At 47.8% G+C, this 23,672-nt stretch overlaps 1 protein-coding gene across 1 annotated transcript; it reads left to right on the top strand.

Moving 5' to 3' along the window:
* Positions 1–1,676: 1,676 nt before the first annotated feature.
* On the top strand, positions 1,677–22,514 carry EXOSC10 (exosome component 10; the record flags this gene model as incomplete). The annotated part of the gene is made up of 25 exons (XM_079697203.1): positions 1,677–1,787; positions 4,024–4,160; positions 4,913–5,036; positions 6,303–6,407; positions 6,697–6,862; positions 7,012–7,126; positions 8,202–8,277; positions 8,490–8,600; positions 8,806–8,949; positions 9,457–9,647; positions 10,668–10,824; positions 10,952–11,100; positions 11,265–11,315; positions 11,970–12,081; positions 13,755–13,805; positions 13,968–14,046; positions 14,140–14,249; positions 16,415–16,510; positions 16,858–16,932; positions 18,325–18,412; positions 19,500–19,573; positions 20,097–20,268; positions 21,042–21,103; positions 21,667–21,743; positions 22,379–22,514. 25 exons carry the CDS (start codon positions 1,677–1,679, stop codon positions 22,407–22,409), a joined length of 2,664 nt encoding a protein of 887 aa, XP_079553329.1. The 3' UTR covers positions 22,410–22,514.
* Positions 22,515–23,672: the final 1,158 nt, after the last annotated feature.

The raw sequence follows: 23,672 nt of genomic DNA, 5'->3' as shown, positions 1-23,672 counted from the left end.
ATATGATCAGATTCTATATGAAATAACTATCAATGACTACAGCGATACCATTCACAAAAGATAAAGGCCATGGGAAAGAACAGACTCAGGAAAATGGTGGCCATTAGTGGTAAGGACATACTCCTTAGAACATGAGAGTCCTTGGGATTAAGATGTTTGGTGAATCCAATGGTTTTTTTGTTGTGTTTTGTTTTTTCTTTTTGGCCACACAACTTGCAGGATCTTAGTTCCCCGACCAGGGATTGAACCCAGGCCCCCTGCAGTGGAGGTGCAGAGTCCTAACCACTGGACCGCCAGGGAATCCCTCCAATGGGTTTTAAGTTATACCTAAGCAAAACCTCTGACTTTGTTGAAATGAGTTACCAGAGGAAGGTGAGGTGCTAATGGAGGCCTTAAAAGACAGTCTAATTCCCCTATCAATCCAGGATAGTTTCATGTAAGCTGTGTGAAGGGAGGGCCTTAAATCTCTTGGAGAGGTAAAGCAGTAAGAGTCAAGGCTGTGGTATCCAATTACCTAGTTTCAAATCTCAACTCCATCTCATCCTATCTGTGTGACTTTGGATAAGTTACTTAATCTCTGTGTTTGTTTCCTCCATTGAAAATGTGGATCTACCCCAGAAGGTTGTTTTGAGGATGAGCTAACCCACGTACAGCACTCAGCACAGCCTAGGTTGAACTATATGAATTAAGTGCTCAAAATATTAGTTGTAAAAATGAACTAGGCTAGCTAGCCTAGGCCTTTGTTCGGCCAGGGTACCTGTGTACCTGAGGTACACAAATGGGGGGCAGGGAGAATGAAAAACAAGCATTCTGTTAATAAGATATTCTGATTAACAGCTAACATGGGAAGTCCCTGCAGTCAAGTGGTTAGGACTCCAGAGATTTCACTCCTGGGGCCCGGGTTCAGTCCCTGGTTGGGGAACTAAGATCCTGCGAGCCGTGAGGTGCAGCCAAAAAAAAAAGATAACAGCTAACATTTACTAAGCCAAACATATTGTATTAAGGGTGTGCCACTCCTGATCTTAGGAAAGAGGACACACCCTACCGGGTTTCCCAAATCCACCGCTGCCAACTTCCTAACAAGACCTCTTCCAGGCATTCATGTAAGAAATGTTTGAGTTCACACTAATTGCCTTAAGACGTGGATGGGGAGGAAACTTTGATTGGAGGCGTTCCAGAGAACTGGAGGTAACTACAGTAGGGACATATAGACGCCTTTTCTAGTAGTTTACCTATAAAGGGCAAGAGGAATGTTACAGTGGTTGGAAGGAGGTGTGGGGTGGAGTGTTGTTTTCTATCTTGTCTTTTATTTGGGAGAGATGCCAGCATACCTGTAGTTTGTCAGGGATGAACCAGCAGCGAGGGAAAAGACAGATGACGCCAGAAGAGGGGATAACTGCAGGAGTCAAACCAAGTGAGTGAGGGGACCACGGAACCAGAGCCTGGGAGGAGCAGGCTTTAAATATAAGAATAATTGGGTCCTCCAGGTCTTACCGTAAATTACTGGGTTGCTGTCATGAAATAATAGGAGGTTAAAGAAAAACGTCAAGTTCCCTGGGCGGGGGTACTCAGAGCTGACACCGCCCCAACTCAACAACAGCCTTCACACATGCGCAGTGCGTGCACGTCGCGTTGGCTGAGGCACTCTCGCGAGAAAAGCCGTTCAAGCCGGAAAAATGGCGCTTCCCAGTCCCCGAGAGTCCAAGGCCCAGTCGGCGACAAGTGCTACCACGTCTGACGGGGAGATGGTGCTGCCCGGCTTCCCCGATGCAGACAGCTTCGTGAAGGTGAGTTCGTGAGGCCTCGGGGGCACAGGGATCCGCCCGCGCCTGACCGGAAGCAGGCGCGGACCCTCTCGGAGGCCGCCCACGCGGCCGCGTGCACGCTGCAGCGGAGCCTCGGGCGGGGGTCTAGGGGTCGCTGCCCGCTCCGGGCACAGTCTTCATTCTCCGGGGGCGGGGCCTCGCACGCTGACTCTGGGGGACGGCACACTCCCCAGGGTCGTTGATCTCCCGTTTGAGCCCATGCAGTCCCGAGTATGGAGAGCCGTCTCCGCCTCTTGGGAAGGGCTTCCTGGTCACCCTGATGTCCCCAGCCTTCGCGACCCCGCCCCCGCCCAGGCCTGAGCCACCCGACCAACTCTCCAGAGAGACTCGGCTGCTTTATGCCTCCCGCGGCCGGGATGACCCTTCTTCCCTCTCCTGAGGTCCAGTCCTACATAATCCCAAACCCTGGGTTTAATGTCACCTGTTACAGCTGCCACCGAGTGTCCCTCCTGGAGGTGCTATAGAACATTTATCAATGCCTCCTCGAAGGAACATAGAGTTCATTTAGATTATTTGTCTAATGGTGCTTAAATATGAACAAACAAACCTGGGATTAAACACCTCATGCATAGCTCTTCCAAGACCATGAAACTAAAATAGTTTGTAAGTTAGCACTACAGATCCTCCAAAACGCCACTCACATTATATCTAATTTATCATTAGCACATGTTGTTATTAATTCATTTATTTGGTTCTGAATAGTTCCTGGGCCACTAGCCATGGTCCTGATTGGGTGGCTCAACGCTACCATGTACCCCACCATGATTCAAGTTCCCATCTTTCTCTCTCTCTCTCCCTTTTTTTTTCTTGGAAAACATTTATTACACAACTCACAGTAATGTCAGTTGGCCTTGATATGACCGTCATTTACCTATGACAGCCACTTCAGGTTTTTTCTCATTATCACACAACAATTAAAATAGAGACCTACTTGGCACCGAGCCATAAACACTAGTCCAGTTGTGGACAGTAGCCATTCTAAATTGCTCGTCCAAAAGATCTAGAATATTCTTATATTGTCTTTTTTTTTTTTTTTTTTTTTTTGCCGCACCACATGGCTCATGCCACACCACGTGGCTCGTGCCCCTTGCAGTGGAAGTGTAGAGTCTTAACCACTGGACCGCCAGGGAAGTCCCTTATACTTCTCTTTTTTTTAATTTTTATTTATTATTTTTGGCTGCATTGGGTCTTCATTGCTGCACGCGGGCTTTCTCTAGTTGCGGTGAACGCGGGCTGCTCTTGGTTGCGGTGCGCGGGCTTCTCGTTGCAGTGGCTTCTCTTGTTGTGGAGCATGGGCTCTGGGCACAGGGGCTTCAGTGGTTGTGGCACGCAGGCTCTAGAGCGCAGACTCAGTAGTTGTGGCGCACGGGCTTAGTTGCTCTGCAGCATGTGAGATCTTCCTGGACCAGGGCTTGAATCCGTGTCCCCTGCACTGACAGGCGGATTCTTTTTTTTTTTTTTTTTTTAATAATGAGAGATTACATCTATTTATTTATTTACTTTTTTGGCTACCTTGGGTCTTCATTGCTGCACATGGGCTTTCTCTAGTTGCGGTGAGCGGGGGCTACTCTTTGTTGTGGTGCGTGGGTTTCTCATTGCAGTGGCTTCTCGTTGCGGAGCATGGGCTCTAGGCACACAGGCTTCGGTAGTTGTGGCACGCGGGCTCAGTAGTTGTGGCTTGTGGGCTCTAGAGCGCAGGCTCAGTAGTTGTGGCACACAGGCTTAGTTGCTCCACGGCATGTGAGATCTTCCCGGACCAGGGCTCGAACCCTTGTCCCCTGCATTGGCAGGCAGATGCTTAACCACTGCACCACCAGGGAAGTCCCCCTTATGCCTGTTTTTCAAAGGCGGAAACTAAGGTTCAAATAAATAAAATAACTTGCCCAAGGTCACAGTCCATAGGTAGTAGAGCCAAGACTCAAACCCAGGTTGTTTTGAATCTTAGTCCTATTACATATGTATTTGTTCTTCTCTCCCTACTCTCCCAAGAATGTAAGCTCCAAAACTTGGTTTCATGTTCACTGTTGTATCATAAGGGCTTGGTGTAAAATCGGCAGTAAATGAATATGTGTTGGATGCATGAAGGTCTTCATCATCTAGCACAATTCATTATATATAGCAGATCTTGAAAACAATGAGTTGCTGAATGAATGGTGATCCGTGTCTAAAACATGCTTGTTTTTCTGGTTTTTGACAGTTTGCTCTTGGGGCAGTGGTGGCAGTCACCAAGGCATCTGGGGGCCTACCACAGTTTGGTGATGAGTATGATTTTTACCGAAGTTTTCCTGGCTTCCAGGCATTTTGTGAAACACAGGGAGACAGGTTGCTTCAGTGGTAAGTACTGTATATTGGTTTCTCATGTTGAAAGAAAAGACTATAAAGAAGTAGATGATTTTTCCTGAAATTTGTTTTTTTCTTACCATAATTTTCTGTGCTTTAGAGCTATAAAATGTAAAAACGAGACAGTGGGAAATGTTAATTAGGGAAATGTTACTTGGTAAATTGTGAGTTTTACTTTTAAAATATATATATTGACTATTGCAGCTATAGACAATGAATCTTTTTTAATTAATATGGGACTTGAAAACCAAGACCCAAGATTCTCTCACACAACTTGGAAAGTCACAAGTATTAGCTTTCTTTTTCTTTTTTTTAAAATCTATTTTCTTTTTTAGTAATAGCTTTCTAATAAGTGTATTAGGACAGGCATTACACAAACATTGATTTTGTTTAACTGTTGCATGACAGAATTAGAGAATCTGTTTTAGATTTCACGTTAAAACAATGAATGCAGAGTACATTATTTACATAGTGTTGTATATGTTTTTTTAGAATTTAAAGGAAGCTTTAGGATAGTTTCTTCCACCCCCTCAAATAACAGATGAGAAAAATAAGTCTTAGTGAGATTTAGTGAATTGCCCAGTGCCATACAACTAGCAATGTTTTTTGCTAAAGGGTGCAGGTTTTATTAGTTTGATCAAAAAGTATTGGGAATAGTCTGAGCCAAGCCTTGGGAGCGTTCTCCTAGATTGTAAACAAGTGAATAAAAGTATACAAGCTGATTGTGGTTTTCCTGTCCTTTCTAGCATGAGTAGGGTAATGCAGTACCATGGGTGTCGAAGCAACATTAAGGATCAGAAGAAAGTGACTGAGCTGGAGGACAAGTTTGATTTGCTGGTTGATACCAATGATGTTATTCTGGAAAGAGTGGTGAGTATTTCACGTTACTCTTAAGGTTACTAACAAATGAAGAGCTTTCGTATTATTGAATATGAAAAGAAACCCAAGCACCTTAGGAAATGAAAAGAAAGGAAGTTTAGCATTTCTGGCCTATAATGACATTCCCTCCCTCTGCTAGTTGGCTTCTTTTTCCCAAAAATAACACAGTTGTCTTCATATATATCACTTCAGAGTATCAGTGCCCCGGGGGAAGGTTTTTTTTTTTTTTTTTTTTTGCAGTACGCGGGCCTCTCACTGTTGTGGCCTCTCCCGTTGCGGAGCACAGGCTCCGGACGCGCAGGCTCAGCGGCCACGGCTCACGGGCCCAGCCGCTCCGCGGCATGTGGGATCTTCCCAGACCGGGGCATGAACCCGTGTCCCCTGCATCGGCAGGCGGACTCTCACCCACTGCGCCACCAGGGAAGCCCAGGGAAAGCTATTTTTAAAGTTCCATATTAGTAATCTACCTTCCAGATTTGCGAATCCCTTTTTGTTGCAAGAGAAGAGGCCTCTGGATACAGATCCCAACCAAAATTTAGTCTATTTTTACTATTATCCACAGTCTGCTAAACACCCTGACTTGCATAATTGGAGGGAGATGTGAATCATTTGATCTAGCTGACTGTCTACTTACACCTAATACTACAGCATAACATCCTTTACAGAAATACACACAGATTGTCCAAAACACATCTGACTCTCAGCCATGTGACAGTCCTGCAGATACTTAAATCATGCTCTCCTATCCCTTGAAGTCATCTCTTCCACGGTCTGAATGCCCACAGGTCTTTCAGTGGTTTCTCATACTTCATGATTTCAAATCCTGGCATTTATCAACTGGGTGCACCTCTGTTAATGGTGCCCAAACTGAGATTCCACATCTTTACAAAGTAGATCAGGACACGCTTCGTTCTCATTCTAAATACCGTACCTCTATGTTTAATACAGTCTAGGGTCTTTTTAATTATTTTAGTGGGCCAATCATACTGTTGAATCACTTTTGAATTTTCAGCCCAATTCAGAACTGTAAAGAGACTTGATCAAGGGTAGGGAGTGCCTGATTACAGCCCTGTCTTTGAGCAAATAATGCTTCAGTTATTTGCAATGACTGTCTAGTCACCTCTCCTACAGTGATCCACCCTTACAAGTGTGTACTCTCACACATAATTCTCTGAATGTATTTCGTAAAAATTTTAGGTAATTAGCTCTGTTAACCCTGAAAGGAAGATACTAAATTAATATCTCTTTTACTCTTAGGGCATTTTACTGGATGAAGCATCAGGTGTGAATAAGAATCAACAGCCTGTCCTCCCTGCAGGATTGCAGGTCCCTAAAACCATAGTGTCCAGCTGGAACCGGAAGGTGAGGGCTGCTTTTCGGGTGAACTAGACTTTTCATTGTCATCTTTGCAGTAGGGCCCTTACCCATTCTGATTTGCATTTCTGTGTTAACGTATTGGACACAGAACTGGCCACTGCCGAACTTGTTCTCATAAATAGACACAACCTAATTACACCCTCTTGTCTAACCCCCCAGTCTCACACACACATACATTCTTAAATGAGTGGTCTTTGGAAGGCATAAGTTGGAATTTAGTTTTCTAATTCATCCAGTTGCTGTGTTATAAAGTATTTATATTTGTTGATCATAGGCAGGAGAATATAGCAAAAAAACAAAATGTGAAACATTCCGGCTGCTTCATGCAAAAAACATCATCCGACCTCAGCTTAAATTCCGAGAGAAGATTGACAATTCCAACACGCCATTTCTTCCTAAAATCTTCATCAAGCCCAATGCTCAGAAACCCCTCCCTCAGGGTAAGTGGTACCAACTCTGCCCCACAAAAATAAATCAAGGGGAAAAGGTATCCCTCCCACCTTCCTTTCTTCAAATTCAGAGGGAGCCAGTTAACCCTCCGTAACTAGACAAGATGTGAATGTGTCTTTGTCGCTGCTTGCGTCTCCAGCACTCTCTAAAGAAAGGCGGGAGCGCCCACAGGACCGACCTGAGGACTTGGATGTCCCCCCTGCCCTGGCGGATTTCATCCACCAGCAGAGAACCCAGCAGGTAGAGCAGGACATGTAAGTGTTGGCCCGTCTGAACGTCCTGCCCTGAGTCCTGACCCTCGTGCCGCATTTTCACTCGGTGTCACTTTTGTAAAATGTGTGAATAAGAACAGAATCGGAGGAGTGGGTGACTTTGTTCACCTTATCCTGACGTGCATCTCATCGATTAAACCTCCTGCTTGTGTTCGCAGAGGGCCTCGCACAAGCACCGTCTCACGTAGCCCTCACGCAGTCCTGAGAGCTGCCAGTTGCTCTCGTCCCCACTGGACAGATGAGAAAACAAAATTAGGGATGCTAACTACCCACAGAACTAGAACTTGAAGCCCAAGTTTTCTTAAAATTGTCCTCCCTTTGTACCACTCTGCCTTTCTTGTTAGGTGTGGACGCAAACAAGAAGGTAATGCTCACCAATAAATCCGGTACAGAAAAGACATTTCTCACTGGCAGGATAAGCATCTTGGAAAAACTTTGCTTAAAATGGACAAGAGGACTTTGATTTCAGTTTAAAGAAAAACGGTGATGAAAAGTTCGTCAGTGTTGGTCTTTTTCTCACGTGCAGCCAAAGTGTCTGAGCGTTTGTGCCTCAGCCCTGCACTGTGAGGCCACTAGCTGAGTGCTAGAGAAATAAAGGTAATGAAAGGCAGCCGTGCCCTCAAGGAACTCAGAGACTTAGGATTTTTATGCAGGTATCTGATAGAGGAACTGAAAAAAAGACATCATTTGGTATATGACCAACTGAGGTATTGACCACCCTTTCTCACCTCACAGATTCGTTTTTCCAAACCACAAGGAATTACATATTTCACCTTTCTGTATCATCCACAACAGCAACCATATGGTGTTTGGCCAGTTAGTGCTCAAATCTTTATAAATGAATCGATTTTGAATTATCATACTTTAAGGGTAAACAAGTTTCACCCAATTTTTTTTTTCTGATGCACTTGAATCGTCGTTGAAACAATGATGCTTTTAAAAATATTTTCACAATGGTCTTTTCTTGTTTGTTTTTACGAATTGGATTAAAGCAGTTGTTCTTCCTTGAATCATGGAATTAATCAAAAAGATTTTTCTTTTTGTTTTATTGATTCAGGTTTGCACATCCTTATCAGTACGAACTAGATCACTTCACTCCACCAGACTCAGTCCTTCAAAAGCCAGAGCCTCAGGTAAGTGCCCAACCTTAGCTGATGGATGGTACCCAAGTAGCCCAGGAAGAATCAAATACATAGAATTACTGGATGTAATTTTGGCTTTCCTTAAATATTTTTAAAGTAGAAGGTTATGACTTTGGATTATTTCGTGAACTCGTAATTTTGGTACTTTCATGAAAGATGATTCTTAACAGTCTTCTCTTTCTGCCCGTACTTCTGTGATGCAGTTATACAGACCTGTAGGAGAGACACCCTGCCACTTCGTGTCTTCGCTGGATGAACTGGTGGAACTCAATGAAAAGCTCCTGAAGTGTCAAGAATTTGCTGTAGACTTGGAGGTAACTTGTTAATGACCTGGAATGAAATTTTTACATTTCCTGTGAGTTCACCTACTCAAGAAATATAAAATTAATACTAACTTAAATCTACTTTTTGGTAAAAATTAATTGTATTACTCTGCTTTATAACTGACTTCAAAATCGGTAAAGGTAAGCCTGGTAAAATCTTTTTTCTCCTGTTCTCCCTTCTTTCTGTGTGTTTTAGCACCACTCTTACCGGAGCTTCCTAGGGCTCACCTGCCTGATGCAGATTTCCACCCGGACAGAAGACTTCATCGTTGACACCCTGGAGCTTCGCAGTGACATGTACATTCTCAATGAGAGCCTCACAGACCCAGCTATTGTTAAGGTCAGCCAGCCTTTTCCCACTCTTGCATGTGAGTGCAAGATTTAGGTGCTTTTCAGTTTACTGTTTTCGTCATTTCAACGTAGACCCAATAAAGTTGAGAGAAATAACAGTAACTTCACACTAGGGTACCACATGCTAAACTGCTTTTGTTTCTAAACCCCTGTTAGAAGAGCTAAGGCTTAGCTCGTTACCACCCAGAAAAATGTTAAATCACTTTGATGAGTACTACAGTGAGCCCATGCTCTCAAGATTGTTTGGACTTAATGACTACCCTTGAAGCTAGCAGAGCAGCTTTCTTAGAATCATCAGCTGTTAGCAGTTACAAGTATGCAATTAGGAGTGTAGAAGGCTGTGGCCCAAATTAAAAGAGGCATTTAAAAACTGAACCCATCTTAATCTTTATCCTGGCTTCTAATTCCAGTGTTCTAATAACCTAGGGGCAGAGTTCATTTCAGAGTATAAGTGGCCTTGTGCCACTGTACTGCCTGATTGTGGTTTTGTTTTCAGGTCTTCCATGGTGCCGATTCAGACATAGAATGGCTACAGAAGGACTTTGGGTTGTACGTGGTGAACATGTTTGATACCCATCAGGCAGCACGCCTTCTTAACCTGGGCAGGCACTCCCTCGACCATCTGCTGAAGCTCTACTGCAGTGTGGAATCAAACAAGCAGTATCAGCTGGCCGATTGGAGAATACGGTTAGTTTGTTCTTGACCAGGAAATGGAGATGGCGGAAGAAGGCCTGGGCGTTCATTAACTCCCACTCCTGGAGACCCTCGTTCAGGCTGTAACACCATTTGGATCTTCAGTTGAATGTCGTTGGGCTTTTCTCCAGTTGTTTTCGGTGGCATAAGGTTTAGAATAGCAATGAAGTTTATGTTGGGCTGATTATGTTACATAGAGGGGAATGTTAGTAAATTTCAGTTTAGTTCTGTAATGTGAAGAATTTAAAACTTTTTAAATGGATTGGTTAAAAAAATGCTTCCTATCTGAAAAAGCTGGGAATTACTGTCTTAGATAAACGAATAGTGCATTATGCTTCATGGAAGTAGTAGTTGAAAGAGCCACACCATGTCAGCATTTGTCCACGCCAGTCTCTTGTTTGTAACTCACATCTCCCCAGTAGGGATGCTTGTGTATGTGTGAGATGGTCTCCCATAGGTGTGAGAGGATTCTAAGGTACAGAGTTGACTTAGCCTTAGAGTCAGTGTTTACTGTAGTCAAAGGCCGTAACAAGAGTCTTGGCCATACTTTATGGGATTCTTGCTCACCTTGGTCATTTTCCGATGGCCGGTTTCCTCTCTGAGGTTGCAGCTGTTGTATGGAGAAGCACCAAGCTTTTCTCCACTTCTCATGCCAGAATTTCTAAAGAGAATGTAGTGAAGTCCAAATGTAAGATGCAAATGATAAAATCTAAAAACCATTACCTGTTATTTCACCCATGCCACGTGCCATACACTGGGCTAAGATTCAAACTCAGGAGGGCAGGGCCCTTATTTTTAACCACATCATTGCCCTGCCGCCCTTTCTGCCCAGCTGTGAAAAGAGTGGCTTGTCATATGAAGATGCAGGAGATGCTGGTAGAAATGTAGTGTTGGCTGGGAGAGGATCTTTGATATCAGAAGGAGCCAAAAATGTCTTAGCTCCAGCAGCGCAGACAAGTTGAATTGCCGCCCAGGGGGAGAGGTGTGAAACAGTGTTCTCTGTTGCAACTCTAGACCTCTGCCCGAGGAAATGCTCAACTATGCCCGCGACGACACTCATTACCTGCTTTACATCTATGATAAGATGAGGCTGGAGCTGTGGGAGCGTGGCAACGAGCAGCCCACGCAGCTGCAGGTGGAGTGGCAGCGGAGCCGTGACATCTGCCTCAAGGTAAAGCCCGACACCCGGTTCCGCTCAGGTCCCGCTTGTTCTTTGCTTTGCTCTTTCCATTCATGAAGAGAGCCCAGGGCACAATAGTGATGCCCACTGATCTTGAATATTCGCTGATATTTTGCAGAAATTCATCAAACCTATCTTCACGGATGAATCTTACCTGGAACTGTATAGAAAGCAAAAGAAACATCTCAACACACAGCAGCTAACAGCCTTTCAGCTGCTGTTTGCCTGGAGGGATAAAACGGCTCGCAGGGAAGATGAAAGTTATGGGTAAGAGACTAGAGATTCTTTTAATCTTGCCAGGTCTGGTAACAAGCAAATAATGGACTTTTTTTCCTTTTTGCCATGAAAGTTGGTTGTTTTCCCAGGGTTATAGCATATAGTGGAAATTGTTGGCTGAATTTAATGTGATCCCGTTGTGTGTTTTATTCCAGATATGTCCTGCCAAACCACATGATGCTAAAGATAGCCGAGGAACTGCCCAAGTGAGTGAGACCTGATTAATATGCTCGCTGACTTTCTCAGTAGAGAAAAGTTGTCCTTCACAATCCAGCTTCCCTGATTGTTGTTGCCTCAAGGCTGTTTACTCAGAGAAGATCAGTGCTCAAGGAAGTTAGCGCCAGGGAATGCAGAATCTCTGCCCTTGGGCTGCCATTTAGGCAGTAAAACTTCTGAACTGGAACTGTTTCAGTGGATATGCCTTATACTGAGTCCCATGTAAGTCTCTGAGCCTATAGCATCCACTTACAAGGAAGGAAAATGTCTGTACCTTCTTCCAAATTAAGCTGTCTTATGATTTTAGATGTTGTATGATGTTAATTGAAGTATAAGCAGAGAATCAAAGTTCATAATCTTCTGTCACCTCCTTGCAGAATCGCAGTACAGCAGAGCTGCGGCCCTGCTTTCCAGCTCTCCCTGTTAGCAGGAGGCACCTGTAAGAGGCTTTCTGCTCAAGGCTCAGGGCAGCAGGGAGCACGTCTAGGAGCAGCTGGCTGGGCTGCCCTGACGTGACGGTGTTTCCTTGGTGTTCACCTGAGCTTTCCAGTGCTCTGGCTTTATCTGGGTATTGTTCTTTCCTGGAGCCTTTGAGGGCTGCGTCCCTAGGCGATGAGTTGAGTGTGTTCTCGCTTTGCCTTCAGGGAACCTCAGGGCATCATAGCCTGCTGTAACCCTGTGCCACCTCTTGTACGGCAGCAGATCAATGAAATGCATCTTTTAATTCAGCAGGCGCGAGAGATGCCCCTGCTCAAGGTAAGAAAGCTTTTCTGCTGAACGTTCCCAACTCAGCAGGATCTCAGCCCTGTCTGCCAGTGTCTTACTTCTTGTGGTGTCCTATGTACGTGAGCTGGTCTCCATTCTAAAAAAATCCTGAAGACATAATAGGATTTAGGAAATCCAGTGGGTGTATCTTTATGATAATCAAAAGCTAAAACTCATCCTTTTTTTATGACCTTATCTTTGATCATCCAACGGTCCTTGATGTCTGATGATGTCTAATGGGCTGGTTAGCTGTTGTTCAGAGGCAGTTAACCCGGCGGGATAAAATGGAGTGGGGATCTCAGCACGGGGAGCTTGTTTTGGAAAATGGGCAGTGGTCCAGAGTGAAGTGATAGTGCCCTGATGAGTGTGTTGGTCACAGAAATGGAAAGCAAAGGATGGGTACAAGAAGCATCTTCAGAAGAAAAGATCGGTGGGACTTAATAACAGATGGAGACAACAGCTGCCATCTCTTTTTTTCATTTTTTTGGCTGTACCATGTGGCTTGTGGGGTCTTAGCTCCCAGACTGGGGATCAAACCTGGGCCCTCAGCAGTAAGAGTGCCAAGTCCTAACCACTGGACCGCCAGGGAGTTCCCTGCCATTTCTTTTGGAGCACCATGCTAAGTGCTTTAGAGGTATTCCCAGACTGGCAAGTGGATTTGAAAATAACGGAGGTGGAGTCAAGGACAGTTCACTCCACGTATAAAGCCGAGGTGATGGGAAACATGAGAACCTTGGATAGAAGAGGGGAATTCAGAAAGAGCTAACTGTGAAGGAGATGCTAAAGTTCAGGAAATTGTAGATGAAAGCAGGGTCCCCAGCCCATAATCCAGATCCATATGTTACGTCTGTATGTGCGACGCATGGGCACGCACACACACCAGCACGCCTCTGCTCTTGTGTAGATAATGCAGGATGTCAGGTAAATTTGCATATTTTGATTTGTGTTTTATTGGGACAGTTTTTCATGTTTTGTGTCAGTAGTGTCAGTATGTGGTAAATCATGTTTATAATTTTTTGAAAGATATATTGATTCCAGAAGACTTAAAATCAGCCCCTTTGAAAAGGTGAAAAAGAAGAGAATCTGAGGGCTTCCCTGGTGGCGCAGTGGTTGAGAGTCCGCCTGCCGGTGCAGGGGACGCGGGTTCGCGCCCCGGTCTGGGAAGATCCCACATGCCGCGGAGCGGCTGGGCCCATGAGCCATGGCCGCTGAGCTTGCGCATCCGGAGCCTGTGCTCCGCAACGGGAGAGGCCACAACAGTGAGAGGCCCACGTACCACAAAAAAATAAAAAAATAAGAGAATCTGAGGATAAACACATTTACTGTCTTCATGTTAAAATTTCTTTCTTGGCTCTATACTTTTTCCAAGTAAAGAGAGAAACTCTGGTGACAAGAGAAGAATCTTTATCAAGCTCTTTGGAATCCTTCCACATTGTGCCTTGTTACGATAAAAGGTTTTATTCTTTCATCCAACAAATAATTATTGAGCACTAAGTAATTATAGTGCCAGGCACTGGAAGGGCTGAAGGGATGAGAGAAAATCTCTGGGTTCTTGAGAAAAACACCGTCTAGTGAACGGACCCGTCTGCGCTGAGGGGAAAAAAATGTGTGTATCGTCAAATGTAGGGAACTTTCCTCAGATTCTCTTTGTTTTTACTTTTCAGTCTGAAGTTGCAGCTGGAGTGAGGAAGAACGGGCCACCGCCCAACCCTGAGGTACCGTGATGTGTTTGTTGTTGCTTCTTTGGGGGAGACATGAGTCAAAGCCAGCGCGGACCCAACCTCCCTGACAGACAACAGGGCCTGACCCCTCGGGCAGAAGGCTGCCCCCTGCTTGCAGGTTGTTCGTGCCAACCGGGTGCTTTCTTTTTGATGCAGAGATTGGAGAATGCTCTCTTCGGCCCCCACGACTGCTCCCACGCTCCGTCAGACAGCTGTCCTCTCATTGGAACCAATGGTAATGAAAAGCCCTCTGGAATATTCTGGACAGCTGGGGCTGCCTGGTGTGTCATCCCACAGGCTTCGACCGTGCTGACTTCCCTCCCTGTAGGGCCTGTGCCGGTGCAGAAGCAGGAGGGCCTCCCCACTGCCCGAGAAGAAGAGGAGCCCCTGCCGGACACCGGATGCCTTATCGCTACCGCCGTCATCACGTTATTTAACGTGAGTAACATCTTCAGGGAGGGGAGACAGACCGGGGGGATGTACTGGGTTTATCACACAGGCTGTCTGCCTGGAGTGTCGTGGCCACCTCTGAGCCGAACACCAGAAGTAGAAGCCAGCGGTGGTGGGAGTGGGCGTGGAGGCCATCAGCCAGATGGTGTTTACTGCCCTGACGAGGGGGTCTGTGAGAGGTGGCAGAGGATTCTCTGTGCGCTCTGCATGAGGAGATCCTCAAGGGAGGGTTGACATCTTGATACTCACCAGTGGCCCCCCAGGGAAGCCGGTGTGGGCTCCAGGGACGCATAAGCAGGGACTTTTCCCGAACATCCATGGTCAAAGGACAGTTCACCCTGATTCCCAGAAGGGATGGAGTGATCTCTCCAATGAAGAGTGTGTGCTGTGTATACCTTCCTGACAGCCGCCAGCACCACCTGTATGCGCTTTGGATGAAAAAGAGAAGATTTAAAGAGCATTTCTCCGGTCTGGCTCGTTAGAGGAAGTGAGCTGCGGGAAATCAGGCACCAGGAAGTGGGTAGGAGCTTGTTCCCCATCCCGGAGAGAGGCTGAGTCCTGGTAGGTAGTGACTCCATCCAGTGTGGAGTCCCAGCGTGGCCCGCCTGAGCCCAGCCGTGTTCCTGGAATCGGGCTGGGATGCGACAGAGCTTATCCCGGTCTGTCCCACTCAGCACGCTTCTCCTTTCCGCCAGTGACTTGAGCTGCAGGTTCTTTGCACAAGGAAGACCAAGGTGCATTTGTTGGTCAGGATGGACAGATGCTGAAATGACCAGGGACAAAAGGAAAATGCACAGATAAAATTCTGAATACAGCAAGCAATAGATGTGGTAGAAAGGAAAAACCATAATTTCTAGAAAGAAGGAACTGAGAAAGAGAAGCAAGGATACTGTCTATATGGAAAAAGACAAGTGTCGAGCTTAGCAGATGTCCAGATGGCTAAGAAGCTGGTGGTCCAGTAGGTACGGGGTCTCCGTTCACACTATCCCACCACACTCGGGTGCTGGGCCAAAGCCAGGGAGGCGAGGTGCCACCTGCAAGATGTACCACCCGGGAGTGAGCTTGCCTTTTCACTTAACTACATACATTTAGTCTTGCTTCTTGCGAAAAGAAGTCTAGGAGCTTTAGTTGACCGCAGAATTCATTGAGACACAAAGTGATTAGGCAGCTAAAGATGTGAGCGTGAACTTGCGGCTGTGTGGATGTGTAAGCACTGTGCCTGGTCTAAAGGATGCTGGATCCCCTCGTGCCCTGTGTGGCAGGGAGCCTAACTACAGAAAAAGCCAAAGGGTAGCACATGCTGATGAACCCAGGTGGAAACAACATTCTGTTGCATAATTTCATTGGTTACCTATAAAGGTGTATGATTTTAAATTTCAGGTAATTTCAGGTTACAACCCCACATTTTAGAGCCAGCCAGACCTGGGTTTAAATCCTTGTTCTGCACCTATTAGCTGCAAGGCTCTGGAAGACTTTCTTAACTTCTCCCAGCCACACTTTCCTCATCTGTAAGATGGTGAGAATAATGCCACATAGCTCATAGGTTGTAAGGACATGGTGAGAATTCATTGATTCAATAGATATGTATTAAACACCCTACTGTGTGCTAATATAGGTTATTACAGTGCCTTATACATAGGGGAGGCTTTTAAAAAATAGTCGTTAATATTGTAAATCAACTATACTTAAATTTTAAATTTTTAAAATAGTTTTTTGGGTCTTTGGGTTTTGGGGGGGTTTGTTTCTGTTTTTTGTTTGATTTTGTTTTCTTTTTTGTTTTGTTTGGTTTTGGTTTTGGTTTTGGTTTTTCTGCAGCTTACTCTTAGTTCCCCAACCAGGGATTGAACCTGGGCCACTACAGTGAAAGCGCCGAGTCCTAACCACCGGACTGCCAGGGAACTCCCAACAAAGTTTTAAATAAAAAAATAAATTTAAGTTATTCCCTGGTGGTCCAGTAGTTAGGGCTCCGTGCCTCCACTGCAGGGGGCACGGGTTTGATCCCTGGTCGGGGAACTAAAATCCCCATATGCGGCATGGCGTGAATGAATGAATGACTGTCAGCTGTTAGTATCGTTACTGTTACGGTTATTCCTCTTGCTTGTATCTTAATGTCACAGAATGATGACATGAGTGATCATTTTCTGTCCCTGCAGGAACCTAGTGCTGAAGAAAATGGAAAGGGTCCATTAACAGTTGCACAGAAAAAGGCCCAGAACATAATGGAGTCCTTTGAAAATCCATTTCGGATGGTAAGTAATGGTTGTGTGTGTTAAGGGCTGACGGAAGAGGCAGAGCTGTCTGTAGCTGTAGGTGCCTTTCGCCTGGAAAAGAAGCTGAGAGCGTTCGGAGACTGGAAGCCGCAAAACTGTGAAGTCGTCCCCCCCGGCGGTGGGTTGAGACCTGGGGTCAGGTCTTTTGAGACAAAGCCGAAAGGAACACCCCACTTGAGGGCCAGGCAGCTGCGGCCAGGCTGATGCTTTGCACTGAGGCCTCCTAAGATGGAACCAGCAAGAAAACTCCCATCTCCGCGCCACCGACCTCTGGGTCCGGATTCCATTTCTCAGCGGTTAACGTGACTGTGTCTCCGTCTCTCCAGTTTCTGCCTTCACTAGAATCCCGGGCTCACGTTTCTCAGACAGCAAAGTTCGATCCATCTTCGAAAATCTATGAAGTAAGTGGATTTGTCACCCTTTCTAAGAGTGACTTTCTAGGAAAAGGGGACTTCTTAATTTCTTAAACCAGGTTTCTGTTTTAAATAAGCCCATCTGTGAAACTCCCTGAAAGTGAATGCAAGAAACACTTCATATATAAGCATTGTTTCCAGAGAGAGCAGCCAGACTTTAATCAGATTTTCGAAAGCATTGGGGAACTTTTTTTTTTTTTTTTTTTTTTTTTTTGCCTTACGCGGGCCTCTCACTGTTGTGGCCTCTCCCGTTGCGGAGCACAGGCTCCGGACGCGCAGGCCCAGCGGCCATGGCTCACGGGCCCAGCCGCTCCGCGGCATGTGGGATCTTCCCGGACCGGAGCACGAACCCGTGTCCCCTGCATCGGCAGGCGGACTCCCAACCACTGCGCCACCAGGGAAGCCCTGGGGAACTTTTTAAGAAACAGATCTTTGGTTTTTGTTTTTTTAAATTGAAGTTTAATTTACTTGGTGTAAAGTACACAGATGTGAAACGTACAGCTTGATGCGTTTTTATATATGAATATGACTTTAAGGTTCTTAAAGGTGACAGCTTAAATTTTAAAACACTCTGTCGTATATTGTGTGGTTTGTTTTTAACAGCATTATGAGTAAGAATGAGAGCACTTCTTCCCTGGGTCCCCATGCGATGTTCCCGGGAGCCCGCACGTTAACTGTCTGTTAAAAGCCCTCTTCCTCCCCGCAGGAAGTAGCACTCCGGTCGGATGGGTGGCCCGCCCTCCTCTGGTCCCAGCACCACTCTTTCTTTAGGCAGGAGAATCAGGCCGACACCCTGATGGGCCTCCACCCTGTCCCTGGTGGTTAGCCTGCTGCTGTTAGACGGGGAGTCAGGCAGGGTTTCCCCCCACTGGTCGTGGCACACTCAGCAGCCATCCGTCCCTCCCCGTGCTTGCTGCTTCCTGTCACCTAGATGCGTTCAAAGGCCGCAGGTACAGGCGGTGTCATAAAGAAGCACGTCAGACTTGCAGGAGGCCTGCCTTGAATCCCATCTCCGCCATTTATTAACCATGCCCCTTGGACCAGTTATTTAGCTTCTCCGAGACTGTTTCCTGTCCGTAAAGCAGGGGTGATGTTAATGCCACTGTCCCGGGATCGCAGAAGGGACTGAATGAGATGGTGGATATGCGAGCATCCAGCCCAGTGCCTGGGATACAGCTGTACTTTGTCCTTCTCAATAAGTAGCTTATAAGTAAAGCCAGCCTGAGGTTTTATTTTGTGTGTCGTTAGATATGGAACTTACAACCTAGAATGTATATAGCTGCTAGGTTAGCATGCTCTGCATCACCTCATTAAAAAAAATAAAGCATTCCTAGGTGGCTGAGTTCTGGAGTTTTTTTGTTCTGTTTGTTTTCATTATAGATCAGCAACCGTTGGAAGCTGGCAAGCCAGGTACAGGTTCAAAAAGAATCTAAAGAAACTGCCAAGAAGAAGGCAGCTGAGCAAACAGGTAGCGTAGCATTTGCTTCCTCAGAAACTCAGCGCATTTGTTAGAGAACGGCCCTTGCACATCGTTCTGTCGATTTAATCGTTCAGCGAAGTGCCAGATACAGCAAAGCAGACCCGGCCCTGCCCTCCGCAGCCTCCCCCCTGCTGAGGGATGGCGGACAGTCAGCCGGTAGATGTGTGAGCTGTCAGGGCAGCGGGTACTTGCTCAGAGAGCGAGGTAGGAAGTGCTGGGGGTGGGCCTGAGGGGGCGCGGGGCTACTTCCTCACGGCAGTCAGTGAACGTGGCGCTGAGCAGAGACCTGCAGCGATCGGGGGGAGAGTACCGGACCGGAGGCCCAGCGAGGCCAAGGCCACAGCTCGCCGTGCTGCTCAGCATGGCCAGGAGGCCGCGGGGGTGAGGAAGGCGGGAAGGAGGGGAGGGCAGAGAGCAGGAGTCCATTGTCAGGACTTTTATTCCAAGTGAGTTGGGAGCCTTGGACGGTTCTGAGCAGAAGAGGGACGTGCGCTGAATTAGGCTGTGGAGGCCTCACCCTGGAAGCCGCGCAGAGGGCAGGGGCGGGAGTCCGGTCAGGAGGCAGGGCCGGAATGTGGGTGCGAGGGGACATTGGTGTGGACAACCTGGGGTCAGAGCAGGTGGTGAGAAGTCAGAGCCTGGGTGTGGCCCGTAGTGAAGCCCACAGCGTTGGGTGAGGACTCAGGTGTGGTCCGTGGACTCGAGAGGTTTCGTCCTGAGTGCCTGAGGAGGAGGGGCTGCCGTCGACAGTGAGGCTGAAGAGGGAGCCGGTTTGAGGCGGACGAGGTTTGGGTTCTGGTCCTTCATGTGTCACAGTTGAGATCCCGGCGCAGCACCCTCACAGGTGTCCCGTAGGCCAGTGCATGCGGGGCAGGTGTGGGTGTGGACTGAGAGGGCGGGTGGTGAGAAGAGCATCTGGGCCCGAGCCCCACTGCAGCCACCCTGTGGGGATTTGGGGAGGTGGGGTGGGACCAGCAAAGGGGGCTGAGGGGCAGGGAGGGTGCGCTCAGCTGGGGCGACCGCTGTGGGCAGAGGAGGGCGGAGGCCTGCACAGAGATGGTTCTCTCTCTTGCAGCTGCCTGGGACCAGGCCAAGGAGGAGTGCAGAGCAGCAGCGGAGCAGGCCGTGCCCGTCCGCCAGCAGGCTGCCGTACGTGCTGGCTTTTCTGCGTTTTCTGGTTGTGGTCAGGATTCTTCTCGAACGTCAGGAGGGCTTACCCTCAGCTTTGGATTAAATGCCTGCTTCTTCCCAGTTCACGCTGGCTTGTCAAGTGGTGCTGCCTCGTGCCCCTTACGAAAGCTGACATTGTCATCCCCCTTCGATGTGCCTCCCTCCGCGTTTGGGATAAGCATGCCCCTCACCTGTAGACGTAGACAGGCCTTCAAGCCCGCTCTGTGTCCCACCCCTCCTGGGAGCTGTTTCACTCCCCGGCACCCAAACGATCTGGAATGCTCAGCCCTGGCCTTTCGAAGTGGCCTGATGTCATTCTCCCTCTGGGAGCTCGTCTCTCTCGGTCCACCTGGCAGCAGCCCCGCCCAGACTTCCCGCCGGCGCTCCGCTCCCCATCACCGCATCAGTTGTTACAGCCCAGGAGGCGGTGGGTCCCTCGCGATGTGCTCTCTGCGGGGCACGCGGGGCGTGCTGCTCTCTTACGGGTCTGTTCAATCCACAGCTGGAGAACGCTGCCAAGAAGAGGGAACGAACAACAAGTGACCCGAGGACGACAGAACAGAAACAAGACAAGAAACGACTCAAAACCTCCAAGAAGCTGAAAGACCCAGATCCACCAGAAAAAGATTTTACCCCATATGACTACAGCAAGTCGGATTTCAAGGCTTTTGCTGGTGAGACCAGAACTGGTGCCGTGCAAGGACTACCTGCCACGTCACATGGGAGGAAGCTGTGGGGTAAAGAAACAGCGGGCCTTCGGCGGAGCTTAAGCTCTGCCCGAGACCTGGCACAAAGCAGGAGTTGTGAGGGCAAGACAAGGACACGGTGGTGACCGGACAGAAACCCACCTCCCTCAGCCCCTGGGACTGACTTGTAGGAGCCGCTCTGGTGGTTCAGCACGATGGTGTCTGTTCTAATCGTGGCTTCATCCTTCTTCACCAGAGCTTGTGCCCAGAAACACGTTTTCTCACAGACAGACAGATACACACACACACTAAAGATTCGGTTTGTTGAGAAAACTTGATGCCCAGGAGCTGAAGCTCTGTGCTTCCTGAGCCGGTGAGAGCCTGTCTACCTTGAAGGGGCTGTAGCTGGCATTCCTGACTACAGAGCAGCCTCCTTTCTGCAGGAATGTCACCTCTGGTCCCAGTTTACTGACAGTGGCTTCCTCCTGCACAGAAACCAGATAGATTTCCTTGATGTAAAGTGGCCAGTGCTTTAGCCACCTGCCCCTGACCTAAGAATAGACCTGTGAGAAATGAGCCTTGGCTCCAGGCTGCCCTTAGCTACTGGGAACATGATCTGTGAAGTTACATCAGCCAGAAGTTTCGGTAAAGGGGTAGTGGACTGGCAGCCCACACTTCCTGAATGTTGTGTCCCCAGCCTGGTAGTAAGTCTGTTGTGTGTATTCACTCACATGATCACCGGTGTCTCTTTTACCTTTCAGGAGACAGCAAATCCACACCTTCTTCCCAGTTTGACCCAAATAAGCAGCCACAGTCTGGCAAGGTAAGTAATAGACTGAGAACTCCAGCATGCTCGAGGTGCGTGTTTGCTGACCTCTTCCACTGCTTGGAAGACAGGTCCATCTAGGAATCCTTTTTGCATATCTTTTCCCTCACCTCCTTTCTTCCCAAGTACAGACAATACCCATCAACTATTCTCGCAAGAAAAAAATGTTTTATTAAAGAGTCTATAGAAGTGGGTGTGTGGTTTTGAAGGGTGTTACTCTGTTTGCTGCCATGGGAATTATAGCCACAGGCCGAAACCCTCCCTGTGGCTGCCGGCACAGGCCTGCCTTTGCCCCCTGTGGGCGTTGCTGCCAGTCAGAGCAGAGGGTGGCTGGACGTCTGGCATGGGGGGGCGGCGAGGCCCACGTGGAGCCCTCCCATTTCTTCAGTAGCTCATATGTACGGCCTTGCCTTCAGAAACACCCAGAAATGTCCAGTTGCAAGAAAACCAGAGTCATACCAGTGGCGCTGGAGTCCTTGATGGGCCGTCTGAGCTCAGGGGTGTTTTCCTGTGCGTCTTGCGGTCATGGTTGTCACTCAGCTTCGATGGCTTCTTTTCAGAAATGCACTGCAGCCAAAAAAATTAAACAGTCGATGGGAAACAAAAGCATGTCCTTTCCAACTGGGAAGTCAGACAGGTACGTGCCAGACGGCCGGCGTGGCCCGGGGAACCCGGTGAGCAGCTCCGAGGCCTCAGGTGGAAAGACTTTCGAGGGCCTCTCCCAACCCGAACCCGCCCTCTGTCATTTGGAAAACTAGCTGGGACAGGAGAGGTGATCGCTGGATGCCAGTCACAGCCACGGCCTCCCAGGGCTCCGGTCACCCTCAGAGCTCTCCCGGTACCATACGGTTTCCCAGGGGCACCTCAGAGCAAATAGTCTGTTTGTTTGCCTAGATCAGCTTGTTTCTGAGGAATGAGAAAAACGGTCCGTAAGCAAATGTGGGTTGTCATTGTTCAGGAATACTTTAGTTCGAGGCGTGAAACCCTGATCCTTGAGGCAGACCCTGAGGTCAGAGGACTCACCCCCAGGCTGTGGCCGTAAAGGAGGGACCTGCCTGTAGATCTCGGTCAGCTCGGCCGTCCCGGCCCCGCTCTTGTCCGCTGGAGTTTCGGGGCACGTTGCTGCCCCGCTCAGTCCTCGCAACCCCCAGACAGTCCATTTTCCCTCAGTTCTGCATGATTAAGGTTCGCAGCGTTTTATAAACTGGCTGAGAGCCGACGTTCAGCCAAACTGGAAGAACTAACTGTCTTGTTTCCGTGCTGTCTCTACAGAGGCTTCAGGCACAATTGGCCAAAAAGATAGTGTTGGAAGAGACCCTGGGGATCCTCCCATGGACTGGAAGCACCACACAGTGGTGCTGCTTTTGTACGAACTCATTTTTAAACCATTAAAAATAATTCTTACTGGAAGAAAGCTGGTTCCTGACTTTTCTTTTGCGGCCACCACGGCTCTGGCAGGAGAGAGCAGATCTCATCCTGTCCAGATCAGTGGCCTGGGGTAAGTGTGCCCTTGGGGCGTGGTTTCTGGAGAAATCCAGAACCACCTCCAGGGGGGAATGCAGGAGGGTCTCCTGTGACTCAGGAAAGGGAGGCCTGGAGCACAACACTCACCCGACTGTCCATCCCGAGAGTTCTCACTCGTTCACGCGCCTTCAGGTCACATGAATGAAGCCAAATGGCGGAAAGTACATTCGGGAGGGACCGTTGGGCGCCTAGAACCAGCGGCGCTTCACAAGGGCCTGGTCTCTTCTCTGCTTCTTTCTCTCTCTCTTTTCTTTTTACACTTTTTTTCCCAATTATAAAAATAATAACGTGTTTATTGTAGGAAATGAGGAAGACATAGATAAATGCCAAGAGAAAAATTAAATCATCTTTAATTCTACCACACAGAGATAACCTTTAACATTTTGATAGAAAGGCTTTTTACCATGTACATCTTTTTTTTTTTAATAAATGCATTTACTTTTGGCTGTGTTGGGTCTTCATTGCTGTGCGCGGGCTTTCTCTAGCTGCAGCAAGCTGGAGCTACTCTTCTTTGTGGTTCACGGGCTTCTCATTGCGGTGGCTTCTCTTGTTGCAGAGCATGGGCTCTAGGCCCGCAGGCTTCAGTAGTTGTGGTGCGTGGGCTCAGTAGTTGTGGCGTGCGGGCTCTAGAGCACAGACTCAGTAGCTGTGGCACACGGGCTTAGCTGCTCCGCGGCATGTGGGATCTTCCCGGACCAGGGCTGGAACCTGTGTCCCCTGCATTGGCAGGCGGATTCTTAACCACTGCGCCACCAGGGAAGTCCACCATGTATATCTGTAACTTACAAACGGCTTTATATTTCTATAGTCTTTCACCTTTTTTTAAATATTTATTTATTTTTTATTTATTTATTTGGTTGTGCCGGGTCTTAGTTGCGGCAGGAGGGCTCCTTAGCTGTGGCGTGCATGCAGGATCTAGTTACCTGACCAGGGATCAAACCCGGGCCTCCTGCATTGGGCGCACAGAGTCTTCTCCACTGCGCCACCAGGGAAGCCCCTATTTTTGTACTATTTTTTTTTTTTTTTTTTTTTTGCGGTACAT

The sequence above is a fragment of the Hyperoodon ampullatus genome (assembly GCF_949752795.1).
Source record: "Hyperoodon ampullatus genome assembly, chromosome: 2".
Taxonomy (NCBI): Eukaryota; Metazoa; Chordata; class Mammalia; order Artiodactyla; family Ziphiidae; genus Hyperoodon; species Hyperoodon ampullatus.
This window is presented reverse-complemented; position numbering and strand designations above follow the sequence as displayed.